We start from the raw sequence: 14,442 nt of genomic DNA, 5'->3' as shown, positions 1-14,442 counted from the left end.
AATGCCGAATATCATCGCCATCAACCATAAACTCTTAGCAAAGCTGCTCTTCAAGCCTCTTCAAACCTCTTCACCTCAACCCGTCATTCGCAGCAAAAATGTCTGGAAAATTCGAGCCCAAAGTCCCCGTCCAGCTGGACCCTCCCAGGAGCGATCCCATTTCTCTCGAAGCCCTGGCCGCCGCCAACGGTAAGTTGAATGTTTGGATGCCCTTGAGTTCCTCGGCCGCTGTTTGCTGGAGCGGTGCCGGATGCATGGCGATATCTCAATGGCAACATGCGCAATGTCACTTTTGGAGACGTAAACCCATAGAATCTTCTTTATTAAAACTTGATGATGATCGATGACATATAAATTGTCGCCGAATCCTCTTTCTGCAGCACAGTCGTGCTCACCATCACATGCGCTCTCGGCTAACCCGGTTCTCCTACAGGCGTCGATGGAGCAAAGACCTACGTTGCAATCAAAGTATGTTCATCATGACACGCCTTTGACACCAAATCTTCTCATACAGCTAACAAATATTCTCAAAGGGCAAAGTCTACGATGTGACTGGCAACAAGGCGTACCAGCCTGGCGGCTCATACCACGGTACGTATCCTGTATCCTGTCTCCTTCTTGCCTTGCCCATCATAAGGCCGCCTCACCTGCCTGGGTAGAAACTAACAGGATGAATCAGCCTTCGCCGGCAAAGACGCCTCTAGAGCACTGGGCAAGACATCCACCAAGCCGGAAGACGTACAGGCAGTCTGGCAGGATCTCAGCGATAAGGAAAAGGGGACTCTCGAGGACTGGGTAACGTTCTTCTCTAAGCGATACAATGTGGTGGGAGTTGTTGAGGGGGCCACCAACTTGTAAAAAGCATAGAGTTGGACCCGTGGATATAGATAGATGCGAGGCGTGGGTGATTGGTACAACCAACTATCATGTACTGAGCGGAAATGCTTTTGTGTGCGCCTAAAGGTAGTCATGGCAAATATTCTCATCATTCAGTCGAATTTAATCTGCTGCTACAAGTGCTAAACTTCATGTTCTTTGCTGTCCAATAACTGCTGCTCCACGGTCAGGCATCGGTACATGCAACAATCTCAAGATCCCCTCCAGCTGGCACCTCCACCCATCCGACTCGCAAATTTGGCCTAAGCCACGCCTACCACAGCAACACAATGAGTTGTAATGCATCGAATTAAACACCACCGCTTAGAATATCCTCATTCAGCCATAAGATGCAATGCAATAAGAGCGGTTTGCATCATACATACACCTGGCAGAGAGACCACGGGCATCGTGGGGGGTACAAGTCCGCACATGTACAGCGCACTTATTGGATACACTCCGCATTAAATACATGTACACACGCCCGCAGCGCCACCAACCGCTGGTAATAAGAATAAGATTACACGTACACACCTTTTCAAATGTACATGTCTCCTAAGCAGCTTGTGTGCTAGTGTATGTACAGCTATGTACAGCTATGTAGACCCTCCATACCGCACCCTCCCCGTCGACGAGATGAGATACGCCAGCATCCTACCCACCGCGGCGCTACGATGAGTCGAATGCGGTAAAACATGCATATACAAGCGTCGGGCTCCCCAGAATACAGCTTCGTATCTAGGCCAACTCATCAACCCGAGGATATATTGCCTCTGCAAGCGACGGAAGTGAAGCCGTCCCTTCCAAACGAGTGTTACACCCCCGTGTCACTCCAAGAGACACCTCCTTGCATCAGAGCAATACTGTATCCGACTGTCCTACTGGTCCGGGGAACGACACGGGGATGGCTACATGCTCTTGGAGTGACATACTCTTAGAGTGTCGTCTTCATTTAGCGTCGGGCATTGCTCATTCAGAGTCCACATTCAGTGCATGTACGAGTCAAGTACCGTTCACAGCACCCAACATTACTATCCGACGCCCCTCTCTCCATGCCCTCGTCAACCTTGCCATTTCCTTTCTTTTTCCATCTAGACCCGCCATCAGCCGCAAATCCTTTCCATTCAACCATGCTTCCAAACAGGTTTATGTGCACTCCCTTGTGCCGGTCACCAAGCCCCCCCAGCTGCGGTCTCCATTGCCAGTCCAATCCCTGCTGTCCGAGTCCACGTCGCAGTACCATTCACTCCCTCATTGAACACCCCGATGTGATACGCCCACGGGAGAACCTTTAACAAGACACTCATCACACGGGACCGCCTGTCGCCACGAGTTGCGGAGTACCTTGACTCCTAGACATCCGTGGTTGGGATCGTTGCGCGCAAAGTGGCAGTAGGACTTGAGCCGAACCTGGGAGTGGTTGCAAGTGAATAAGAATTCCTCCCAGTCGCACATTATAGGCAGAGATCCGAGGTGGTAAGCTGATGAATCCTCACGAGACTCCATTAGCAATGCTACAGCATCAAGGGTTGGTACTTTGTATCTCATCCTTACCACAAGATGTGACGAGATCTTATCTAGTTAAAAATTGGTAGTTCTTGCGAATTTCCTTTGAGAGTTCGGTTTGACAGAATGATGAGAATGAAGACTTGTCAAGTCGGAGAACCCGGGCTTTGAGAAGCTTTTTATGTGCGAACCGTACAGGCAGAGGTCACCAATGGCCTCTTGCTTAAATTAATTTAATGAGTGTTCGCTATCAAGTGGCAATCATCTTCATGACAACTACCTCTATGATTCCCCTCCATACAATACAAACAACAGAGAAGCACAAGTGCATGAGATTAAAGCAGGGAGGCAGACGCTATAGCATCATATGAGAGCATCGTACATGCGAGTACGGATCTTGTAGCATTGTGGCTCCCCCCCCTTGGGGGCTATCTAGAGGGGGGAAATGATAGATCACACATATGAACTCCAGCCTGTACCACGCCTGTCGTCGAATCTAGATTCTCCCAACGGACTTGTCTTCCCCAAAGAAGCAATGCGGGTTGCACAGAACGTTGGTTGAGCACTTGTCTGCCCAGTAGGAGGGGGGAGGGGAGGGGAGAAAACCTAGATAATATGATCTCAGATCTGGGAGTGTGTGGTGCTATCAATATCACGCCGCTGGGTGTCTTTTCACACGAACATGGGTTTTGTCAGCTCCCCAGCCTCTCTCATTCTGTTTGGTTAGTGAGCTGAAACGCGCATAAATAGCTGTCTCAGTCCGTACGCGCGTTGTCGAGCCCTGAACGCCCCCCTCCATGCCAAGGCAAGAAAAGGAAAGGAAAGGAAGAGAAAAGATGCCCAACCGTCTGCCGTTTCCGGGCGTGTACAGGAAATGTTTGTTCCCTCTTCTCGTGTGTCCTATCATCTCCGCAAACACTCCCTACTGGCCGGGGGGCGTGTTACCTCCATGAACCACAGCCCCACGCCCACGATCTCTCTGCGCCCATTTGCTCGCGAATCATGGCCCGCACGTCAAGTGGAGGGCAATGCAAAGCTGGCTGGACAAGGGGGGAGAGAGTCCCGTATGGCGCTTACGGTGCCACCTGAGAAAAGCACAAACTCCAGTATCAATGCCCTCGTGTTAACAACAAGGATTGAGACCAACTCGACGGGGGCCACGGCTCGACTTATTGTCTCTGGTCTTGTTAGGGCGTGGATGTTTCGTGGGAGTGGTTCCCGGGTACCCGGATTCGCTAAGGAGAGACAAGCAAGGCCAAGTGGGCGTACTCCGTATGGATGCAGTATGTGACTTGAACATCAAAATGCTTTAGGCGACGCGAGTGTTTGTGATTGAATCCTGCCCGGGCAAAGCACATCCGTGATGGATTCTCCAGACCCGGCTCCCCGGCTTGGCAACAAACCCATGGACTTATCCACCCTTGCATTTAGAGAACGAATGAATGAGCTCACGACGGGCCCTGGAAAGTTTCGTCTCATTTTCCTGGCAAATGACCACTGAGGAGTGAAAACAGCTCAAAAATTTGATGAAAAACAGGATTTGTCGGCTTTCTTTTCCGGCCCCCATCTCGTTGCAGCCGGCAAGCTTCCGCGTCCAACAGGGCTTTGAAAGGATCCTTATCCGAAATTGATATTCCATGCGAGTTTTGCATATTTTTCGACCAGGATTTTAAGCTGGATTTGTGCAGCTCGCTGGTTGTACGCGTAAAATCTGAAAGAAAGACTTCCTCTCAGGTCCATTCATTCACTCGTGTGCCAGTGGTGCTTAGCCGGCCTTTGTCAATATAACTGAATTGATCCGGAAGCTAACATTTATACGTGATTTTGTATTTATTTTATATTCTGCTAAAACGGCAGCCTTTGAAGTTGTATGGATCTGAATATGTGTATTTCACTCAGTGTATCTTGGCTGACAGCGAGTCAGGCCATGACATCCAATAAGTACGATGCCCTGTTTGTAGTATTAGGTTTCTAGAAATAGTTTGAAATTATCTGGCCAAATACATATGCTGTTGCAAACAGCAGCTTTCTGCTTTCCCATGCATGCTGAGGTTACTATCATCAAGAGTAATGTTTCTTGAAGCTACAAAATTGCTTCCCACGTGGATGGTTGTAAAGGTCTACCTGTGTACCTATATTTCCATCAAGAGATTTCTAGTAAGTCTTTATAGCATCAGCGTAGTTTCTCCGTGAATCGTATGTAAAAGCTAAAGAAAGCCCATCACATACTGCCCTCTTCATATTAGGGCCTACTTCGTAATTGAAATACCATACAACTTCAAGAGAAAGAAAGTCTGTCATGGACATGGACACAGTGAGTAAGAGTTTTCCTATTTACACGATCGTTTTTTCCTATTTGAACAGTTATAGTCTGTGCCATAAGCTACGTTTACCCTCAAATTGTAATTACCAACACCCACACATAAATACAATGCAACACACTGGGAAAAGATACGGGTATATATCTACAAAATTTTACAGTACAACATTATGGAGTATCAATCGAGATCAATCTCCTAAAAAACAAAACACACATTTACGGCCATTCTAATTTAATGTTTCACATCATTAGGGGCTGGCTAGTTTATCCGGCTAGCACGCCGCAGAGTGGGTGGCCAGGGTGACTTCAATATGTAACTTCCTCAGCCTCAGACTAAAACCTCAATAAGGCGGCAGCCTCGTCACATACCATAATTACACACTATAAGTAGGTGTGGATGAATGGAAACAGTAGTGAAGGCGCAATAATTCTAGTGCAGGCACAGACTATAGCTGCTCAATTAAGGGAAAAACGACTGTGCGAAGAGGAAGACTCGTAAGTAATTTGTGAAATTGTATGGACTCTTTCGATTCTTATTCAAGGAAACGCCTCGAAAGCAGGTTGCCAATCGTGTTCTCTGATATATAGGTACGTGTAATCACCAACATTAACATACTAATATTCCTTTCCTCTAATCCTCACTGATTATTCACTTGGTCACTACATATCCACCACTATCCATAAACACTATCTCAGTAATAGCTAGCCATGGAAATTGAGAGAAGATCTGATTCCTAGTGTTGAGTTCACATTCCAGGCTGCCGCAACTAACAAAGCGGTTGATTCGTTGGTGCAATATACCTATGTATGTATTCTCACCAAGTTACATGTATTTGCCAAAAATACGTATCCTCGCTGCGCATTCCGAAATTCCATCCACAGATACTAGCGGAAATACGTGTTGCTATCATACCTAAATGATTTCCTATTTGATGATATTACTGGGCATGGAATACTAATGATATTCATATGGGAACAATATGGGGATTCTTACGGAGTACTATCGGCATGATTAAAAAGCTGGAGCTTGGCATTTAGCCTCAATAGGAAGCAGCTTCGTTTAATCGTATACCTACCAGATATCATATCGTTCTACTACCCAATCGGTAAGGAACAGCCATGGCCTATTCTGCGAGCCCTTGAGATAGTAAATGGCACCTTCACCTACCGCTACTCTCGTCTCTTCCACGGCCTTGGATGAGCAACATCTACACACAGAGACATCCAAATCAGCCGGCCATTTCGCCTAAGCCGGCCCACAAATGCAGCAAAAAAAGGCAAACATTTGCCTTTTGAAGAAAACCGGGGCGTGATGCTTCAGCTTATGCGACAACATGCGACAACGGGCGACAACAGGCAAAAAATAAGGCCACGAAATCCATGCAGCGGCAACTCATCAAACAGGCGACGTGGACGTGCGACAAGCGACACAAGACCGACCGACCAAGCCGATGGCGGTGCCAATTGGGCCGGCACATCCAAGCATTTGCCGTGATATGTGACATGGGCCGTGGATTTCATGGCTGTGCTAGCAATGACATCTGCACGACATGCAACCACCTTTGCTGGAGAACGAGCCGGCTTCGGCCCAATCTGCGAGTCTATCTCTGTCTCTCTCCCTGTCTCTCTCTCTCTGGGCGAGTCGAAAAAAATCGGGAAGCGTCCGGCAGTGCTGGGCGAAGTGACCGCCTAACCGTCGATGGGCGCAATCCAGTGCAACGGCAGCCCAGAAGTAAATTGGCCGTGAGTAAATTGGAATTGGGGGCCGGTGTCTCGGCCGGGCAGCAAAAAATGTTGGGTTTCGGTCTTGGGTCGCGCTCGTGACATTTTGCCTGGTTGCCTTGCGAGGGCACCTGGCCTTGGTTTGCCTCGATTTGCCTTGGTCCGGACGCCTTTTTCTTAGTCGCGGTTGCCTTGTCGTTGTCGAGCACGAGCATACTGCAGCTTCCGCTTTCTTGCGCTTTCTTGGTTTGGCCAGCGCTGATCTCATTGGATCGTATTCGATCTTATTGGACTAGTCGCAACCGCAACGCAAAAGCACCTGCTCGGTCAGACGCAGACGCACGCAAGCGCAGGGGCAGGAGCAGAAGCGGAAGCGGAAGAAGCAGCCAAAAGTGAGGCGGATCAAGTCGAGTCGAGTCGCAATTCCACCATCAACCACCGCCGGCTTCATCATGCACAACTGCGACCCCTGGATCTGATCCCCAGCAATCGCCGCAGCATTGGTGGAATCCCAGCCTGACAAACAACGGCAAGAGATCCAGACTGGCCGACAGCCATCGGGCAGCCAATTGCCCGCCTCGAGCACAAGCACGATCCTTCATCGCGGAAGACGACTGTCGGGACATGGGCCTTTGCTTGCGGTGCAGCCAGCTATTATTACTAGGGCCGTTGCCTCGCCGCAGCGTCTGGTTGCCTCGTTTCTGAACACTGTCCGTCCCTCGCGCGAATCCACAGCACAGCGCAGCGCAGCACAGCGCAGCACAACACGGCACAAGTTCAGGCGGTGATGCTGGACTCAATAGGGCGCCCTTCTCCTCGTTAACGCCGCCCAGCCAGTCCAGTACGGGCGTGTGCCTCGACGCTCAGTTCAGTCTCGCCCTCGTCTCTTCTCCCTCTTGTTACTCGGTGTTACGTTTTACCCCAATAGTCGAGCCCAGAAGTGTCTGCAGACTGACTCCGACTTCCGATGATCCTCGCCCCCCTCACGCTGTCGCACTGTCTATTCCTGACCCCGCCGTTTCTTTCTCGAACGACGGATATTGGCCAAGCCGCCAAACAACGCGGCGCAGGGCCCGTGCTGGACTCTTGTCTCTACCCACCGCCGAGACTATAACTCGCCTCTATATCCCGGAGCTCGCTCTGGCACAAGACGGCCTGAGGACTACCTGGACAGGCTGTGCGCGACCACACAAGATATACAATTAGTCTCTCGCCCAGCATGAGTCAAGGACACCAGGATCTTCGTTTCCACGCTCTCTCCCGGTTCTATTCCGCACCGGGTCCGTGGCATCCTTCCGGCGTCTTTCAACCTCATCCGGATGCTTATAACAGCGGCGCCTTTCATGACTACAGGAACACTAGCTTGCCCTCCGATTGCGGTACTACTCCAGGAGATTCCGGCTATGGAGGGACTCGTTCAACATATAGCCTCGTTGAGAGTGCCCCATCAATCGCCGACAATGACAGGGGCACCGAACCAAGCTACCTGGAAGCTCAGGCAACGCTTATTGGCGACTTGAGCATCGATGCTACTGCATCGATATATCAGCCATCTCAAATATCACACCCTCAAGCTGCTTCTGCAGAATTCCGATGTGACCAGTGTGGAAACGTTTGCAAGACGAAATCGGAACTCAAGTATGTCATATAGGAGAAGAAATGACGGCCTGGCCGTCCTTATCCTTATGTTGGCTTTGCTAATAAAATGTAGGAAGCACAGCCACAGACATATTAGACCATATAAGTGCACTTACGAATCTTGCCCCAAGGCTGAACTGGGATTCAGCACGCCCAATGATTTGGCTAGACACAAGAAAACAGTTCATCGCGAGCACAACGAAAATGATCCTATTTATGTCTGCCGCCATGGCACTTGCGCTCGTAAAAAGGAAAAGTTGTGGCCAAGAGCCGACAACTTCCGAAGTCATTTATTCCGTTCTCATCAGATAACTGTCAAAGCAGACCATGATCTCAGAGAATATCGCCATAAGTAGGTGCTATTTGTAGATCCGCATCGCTGTCCTTGGAGCAGATCGAATGCTAAAGACTGTTCAACAGATCGGGTGCAGCAAAGCCACATGGGCTCCGGGATGAGAGACGCTCGGCTACTAGTGTTAACCCCGGACGTCGACCGATGCAGCTGCAAGATGCCTCCCTTGCCCACAATCTACGGCCTAATGATGACCTCAAGAATTACCACTTCCAGTATGTGCATACATCTCAAATTACACCAGGGTGCGGACTAGACACTAAGACGCTCCAAATAGACCAGAAGCACCAGAGCTGCATGCACTTCGAGGCGTTGGATCGTCAGTCGCTGACGTTGATCCGGGGCCCCGACCAGCGCAACTGCAAGATTCTCCTGACCTGCGGGGTGACCAAGTTTCGACAACTGCCTCGGGTCGGGTACAAGACGACTCCTCAAAGCAAAGTAGCTTGCCACCAATCCTGACGCGTCTACCAGGCGGGGATAATCCCCAACTAATGCAGTCAAACGGTTTAGAGGACCCGAAAAGCCATGCGATTGTTGATTTGACAAGTCCAGATGAGATTTTTCTTGGGGACTCCGAAGATATCTTGCCTCACGATGAAGTCGTACTAGATTCTTTTGACCATGCTGAAGACAATGTTATGGCGGATGAAGAATTACTCGATTGTCCAGAACCATCGACGTTCCAAATTGATTCACCCAGGGCATCAGCTCAGCCCGAAGCTAGCGCTCCTCAAGATGACATACCTAAGATCTTAAACATGACAGAGGAGCCACGCAACGCACTTGGAACATCTGCGGAGGCGCCATCCGACACACTCACTCTCGATTCACCCAAGTCCCCGGAGCTATTTCCCTTTTCTAAAGATGCTCTGTTGGATATGGCCGCGGGAGATGGGAGGGCAAACATTCTCTCCTTTCTCAGAAATCTCCCAAAGGATCTGCTAGAGAAGGCCTTGAAATCTGAGGATCAAACAGGCGGTGGGAGTGATCATTCAATTGATCAAGGGGAGCACCAGAAACCAGAAACATGCAAAGAATGCGGGAAAACGTTTTCTCGCAAATGCGAACTTAGGTAACGTCACTTCCCATTTTTCCCCCTTATATATATATTATCACTAGACATCCAGCTCATACGATATTTCAGGAAGCATATGAAACGGCATGAGAAACCTTACGGGTGTACGTACAAAACGTGTCACAAGATGTTTGGTAGCAAGAATGACTGGAAAAGACACGAGAGCAGCCAGCATTTCCAGCTTGAAACTTGGAACTGTAATTTTCTGGGCTGCGACAAGGTACTACCACGTCGAGAGCTATTCAAGACACACCTCATCAAGCATCACAAGTTGCAGCATAATCAACAAATTGAGACTCTGCAGGAAACGTGCAGGCTGGGTCGGCACTGTGACCGACGCTTCTGGTGCGGGTTCTGTGATAAATTCGTTGAGATCGAAGGGGAAGTGGTCAACTCGTGGACGAAGAGGTGCGACCACATTGACAACCACTTGTTTGGTAAAGAAGGGCTGCAGAAGAAAACCATGAACGATTGGAATTACCTTGAAGATAAATTGAAAGAGGGAGATCCTGAAGATAAGCTGGCAGAAGGCTCATCCAAAGCGACAAAGAAGCGGAAGGCTACAGAGGATATGAGCTCGCGTCCAGTCAAGAAAAACGACACGAGTTGGTTTTCTTGGAACTGTGTAAGTTCATGACATGACACTTCGACCGGGAGGTGTATATATCTAACGTGATAGCAGTGTCGCTGTGGTCAGCTCGAAAGCTACCACACAAGTAGTTCCTGCCAGGATAGCACTTGCCAACACCAGCGTTGTCATTTGTGTCCAAAAGAGGGGGTTATGGTGCCAGACGAAGACACTGAGATGGGGATTGCATTGAACCACGGACCGGAGTAGAGAAGGGAATGAAAGGGCGAAAGGTGTCGCGCCCGGCTGTCAGGCTACGAGCGCACCCCCTGCTTCCCCTGGATGTTAAGATAGAGTTCGTATTGATGCAGATCTGCAAGCGTACAAATGAGGCTCATCGGGACGGGATAGGATGGGATGGATGAAGCATCGGACGGGGCAGTACAGTTAGCTTCATGTTCTAAGCATGACTGTCGCACGGGGGCATTGATCGGGCCGGATTGACTGTGTTCTGGATAAAATGATTTGCTAGTTTTTAAGCGTCTAAGTAATAAGAGTCGATGGAAGCAATTGTGTCTGAGGCGCAGCCGATTTCTTAGCATGCCTGTGGGATAAGCGCCGTCGCAGTGTGTTACCAGCAACATGAGATCCATGGATAAAAAAAAAAAAAAAAAAATAGACGCTTGGCCCGATTACACTACGACTAAGGTTAGCAGATACAGGCACAGCCCGCAAAGTGACACCAAGTCCAAGGAGCAAGAGATAGATAGACGGAAGAAGAAGAAAAAGGCAACCTGATGCCTGCGCTCTTGGCACTAGCAGGCGGGCTGCCTTGCTTGGGCGTCGGGAGGGACCCTGGAGAGGCTTCATGTTGGTACGAGTACGAGCGGATGCCTTTTTCTTCTGCTTTCCGCTCGGGGGTGAAGAGAGTAAGAGAGTGAGACATTTGACGTACTACCCCCTCACTTGGTCCTTTCGATGGTGTTGTTTTCCCGCCTAACGCACGGGAAGTGTAGGCGACAACAACAAACGAGAAGGAAAAAAGCGAACTAAGGGAAACTAAGAGGACTAGGAGGACTAAGCGCAGAAGAAAAGCAGAAAAGCACGGCAAAGCAAGGCCCGAAAAGGCGCCCGGCAGAAAGGGAGAACGGAGGAGCGAATCGGAAAAGGGCTGCTGCTGCTGCTACTACTGCAGGGTTGCAATGAGGCACGACAGGGTTTTCAAATATTTTTTTTTAATCGCATCCTCTCTGCTTTGCAATGCAGTGCAGTGTTGCATTCAGCCGTATCTTTAGACTACCTGGGGGGAGTTTTCGGCGAATAGAAAATCATCATGCCATAGATTTGTTCGGCACAGGGCAAAATGGGACGGTAGGGGAAAAAAAGGTAAAAAGGGCAAAAGGGGGGGCGGGCTACATGCAGGTTCAACGCAGGGAGAAACAGGGAAAAAAACACACACGGCTGTACCTAGCATAAATCTGGATGATGCAGCTGGAGCGCTGAATGAGAGACATGGTGCGTGTGTGCGTGTGATTTTCTGTTTTTCGCCTCAACTTGGTAAGTCGGAGTATGGTTGTATTTTGGCCCAACCCAAGGCTGAGAATACCACGTGGAGATGGTAAGATGCACAAAAGGCAGCGCTCTTGAGTGTCACCCAAGATGTTTTAAAAAAAGTTGGAAAAATAAAAAGAAAGATAACAAAGTACTTGCATGTATATTTTGTTTAGTTCCTTTTTTTAGATTCCCCGTCTGAAATGGGCCAGCGTATCTCTTTCTGAATCCCTTCCTTCTAGAAGAAGATGCTTGGGTTTCATTCTTGTCGGGTATCCGTCTATTTGGTGTGTATAAAGATAGAAAATACCACCCAGCCGTCCATTTGCGGATGACGAAACAGGAAGGAGGACTCTATAAGCGGCATTCTTGCGAGAAGAGGCAGAGAGAAAAAGCTGCATATGGTTGTTGGTTGTTGCTGTTACCTTGCATTGCAGTAAGTGACATTCGCTGCATCAGCCGGCGTCTCCATATTATGGTCCAGATGAGGGACGGGTACCGCTTTTGGTGGTAGCTTAGTAGGGATGGAGAAATAAGGCAAGAGGGCTGTGTAAAAAAAAATCCCAGAAGCAAAGAGAAGTGGCGAAACATACTACTGCACGTCTGCGCGGCTGCAGATTAAATCTGAGTTGTGAGCAAAGGCGACACAGAGAGAGAAAAAGGGGGGGTGGATAAGAAGCGCGAATAAGCGCCGCCATATACTTGTTGCATTGCGCATGCGTCTCTGGTGCTAATGTATTCGCAGTAGTGGTATGCATACAGAGGGAGACGACAAGAAGCCCGGCGGTTTCGATCGAGATGGTACCGTCTAGAGTCCATAGGGGGAGGGGGGCGCGCTTCAAAGGGCATCATGAAGGAGGGGGGTGGCAGACACTCTGCTCGTCTCGTCTCATTCGTGCTGTTCAGCTGAGGTTGGAGAAAATGGCTTAGTAGCTAGCATGAGCCCAGCAGACGGTGAAAAGACCAGATGCCAGGGTTCAAGGGTGGGATGCAAGCGACATGTAGGAGGTACTCGGTATGATGTGATGCATGCAAAGCCATGACTTGACCGGCTGCGCGTTGGCATCGACGACGGTAAGACGAGACAAGACTGGATGGAGGCCATGTGCGGTGCAAGTTTCGAGAGGGGTGTCATGTACGAGCATCAATCAACCTGTAGGAAATGCTGCTGTGAATGCAAATACTTGTGCTGCATGTAAACGACTCCAGCCAGGCAGCAAGACAAACGCTCACAGCGATTGGGGGCCGCAAACACGGTGCTTTGTGTGGGCTCCGGTATGCCCTGCTTCAATAGATCGTCACGCTTGGACCAGGATGCTCGTGATTGGGTCCTATAGCTTGGAAGGCAGATTCGCCAGACCGGGATCATATGATAATATGGCATGCAAAAAGAAAAAGAGAAAAAGGAAGAAGCCATCGCCATCTTGGCACCCAGCTTTGGCTTCCCAAAAGAGGCTTCATTGAGCGAGAGACACGGAGGGAATGCGAAACAGTGGGAGCATCTGTTTGGCAAAAACGATGAAAGGTGAAACAGGGAGATGGGATGAATGGCTCAGCTCTCGTGGGGTGGTTTCGTGGAACCTCCATCAGCTGCGGGAGGCACACAATTCATTCAGGACAGAGGACCAACAACATAACATACCTACGTAGTCGGAGGTACATGCATGACCACATACTGCAGCACTCGTCGATGAGCCGGCACACTAAAACCAGGTGAGTAAGGCGCATGTATGTGCTTGTACAGTAGCAAAGGCAGTGCTAGGGCCTCGACGATGGGCCTGCCGGTGTCGTATTTTGCCTTGGTTGCCTTGGTTGCCTTGTTTTGTTTGTGTTTTGTTCGAGGGCATTGCTGGGGCGTTTTGCCTGTCCGTCGGCCGCAAGACGAGCAAGCAGCGGAAATCACGTCAATACCCTGAGGGGACCGAGCATATCCAAGCTACTGTCCAAGGTACTATCCCATACTAGGGAAAAGGAAAGCAGCGGCCCTTGGGTTATTCACTTGACGCATCACATTCTAGCTGCGCCGAGGCCGACGAGCTGGGCAAGCGACGGTGACCTGGCCCATGTCCAGACTGAGATCCGGAACGCTAGCATTGATTCCTAGTCACCTGGTAGCAGTTAGTAAAGTGGTGCGAGGACGAGTAGAATCACGCTCCAAACAAGTACCAACCAATTCGCATGGCCTGGTCCATATCACTTGTCTCGTACGTTGAAGCAGATAGGACCAACAGCTTAAGAAGCACAGAATTACTACAAGACATGGGGGTGGCACGTGGGCTTGGAGCAGGGAGAGAGGGGGGGTGTCCTGAGTCGGCCAATGGTGTCAGGACGATCAGACTAGCTGCATATTGGACAAGGATCCCCTGCCTCATCGAAACCGGCGAAGATGCCTCAGTGTTGGGCGAGAGTGCAGAACACTGTATGCAAATGTGCCTTTAGTTTTGTTGTCGCCAGTCATTAGTCCGCGGCACAGCGAAGCGGTTCATCATGCAACTTGTGTCGTCAAGTTGTGGTTTGGGTTTGGCCATGGGGGATCGCCGCGGCACAACGTTACCCTTTCCCCGAGGCCCCTGCCCACATGCCATCCCGGGGTCCTCAAGAACTGGCGAGGACCCAGTGCTGTGACGATTCACAACTGCTGGGATGAAATCTTGGGACGGAGATGTACCAGGCAATTTCGATGGCCCCTTCGGGATGGAGGGGGATGGAGGGGTGGTGGGGGGAAGGGAAGATGACGAGTGTGGAGGGTATCACGACGTCGGAGGGGCTGTGGAGGTTCAGCTTCAGGGTTTCTGTCACTGGGAAGGACTCTTATTCGAACGCCTCATTCT

The 14,442-nt window shown here is 49.9% G+C and overlaps 4 protein-coding genes across 4 annotated transcripts; 2 read left to right on the top strand and 2 right to left on the bottom strand.

Annotated features, from left to right (window-relative positions):
- Positions 1-73: 73 nt before the first annotated feature.
- On the top strand, positions 74-1,007 carry TRIVIDRAFT_86314 (uncharacterized protein; the record flags this gene model as incomplete). The annotated part of the gene is made up of 4 exons (XM_014105023.1): positions 74-189; positions 434-468; positions 534-591; positions 680-1,007. 4 exons carry the CDS (start codon positions 99-101, stop codon positions 856-858), a joined length of 363 nt encoding a protein of 120 aa, XP_013960498.1.
- Positions 1,008-2,127: 1,120 nt separating this feature from the next.
- Positions 2,128-2,331, bottom strand: TRIVIDRAFT_55640 (uncharacterized protein; the record flags this gene model as incomplete). The annotated part of the gene is made up of 1 exon (XM_014105022.1): positions 2,128-2,331. One exon carries the CDS (start codon positions 2,329-2,331, stop codon positions 2,128-2,130), a length of 204 nt encoding a protein of 67 aa, XP_013960497.1.
- Positions 2,332-7,643: 5,312 nt separating this feature from the next.
- On the top strand, positions 7,644-10,485 carry TRIVIDRAFT_63605 (uncharacterized protein; the record flags this gene model as incomplete). The annotated part of the gene is made up of 6 exons (XM_014105021.1): positions 7,644-8,062; positions 8,160-8,414; positions 8,483-8,629; positions 8,692-9,489; positions 9,562-10,117; positions 10,432-10,485. 6 exons carry the CDS (start codon positions 7,644-7,646, stop codon positions 10,483-10,485), a joined length of 2,229 nt encoding a protein of 742 aa, XP_013960496.1.
- Positions 10,486-13,625: 3,140 nt separating this feature from the next.
- TRIVIDRAFT_218451 (uncharacterized protein) lies at positions 13,626-13,872 on the bottom strand (the record flags this gene model as incomplete). The annotated part of the gene is made up of 2 exons (XM_014105020.1): positions 13,626-13,711; positions 13,782-13,872. The coding sequence occupies 2 exons, from the start codon at positions 13,870-13,872 to the stop codon at positions 13,626-13,628; spliced, it is 177 nt and encodes a 58-aa protein (XP_013960495.1).
- Positions 13,873-14,442: the final 570 nt, after the last annotated feature.

Source organism: Trichoderma virens, assembly GCF_000170995.1.
Source record: "Trichoderma virens Gv29-8 chromosome Unknown TRIVIscaffold_2, whole genome shotgun sequence".
Taxonomy (NCBI): Eukaryota; Fungi; Ascomycota; class Sordariomycetes; order Hypocreales; family Hypocreaceae; genus Trichoderma; species Trichoderma virens.
The sequence above is the reverse complement of the archived record's forward strand: the minus strand, read 5'-3'. Positions and strand labels throughout refer to the sequence as shown.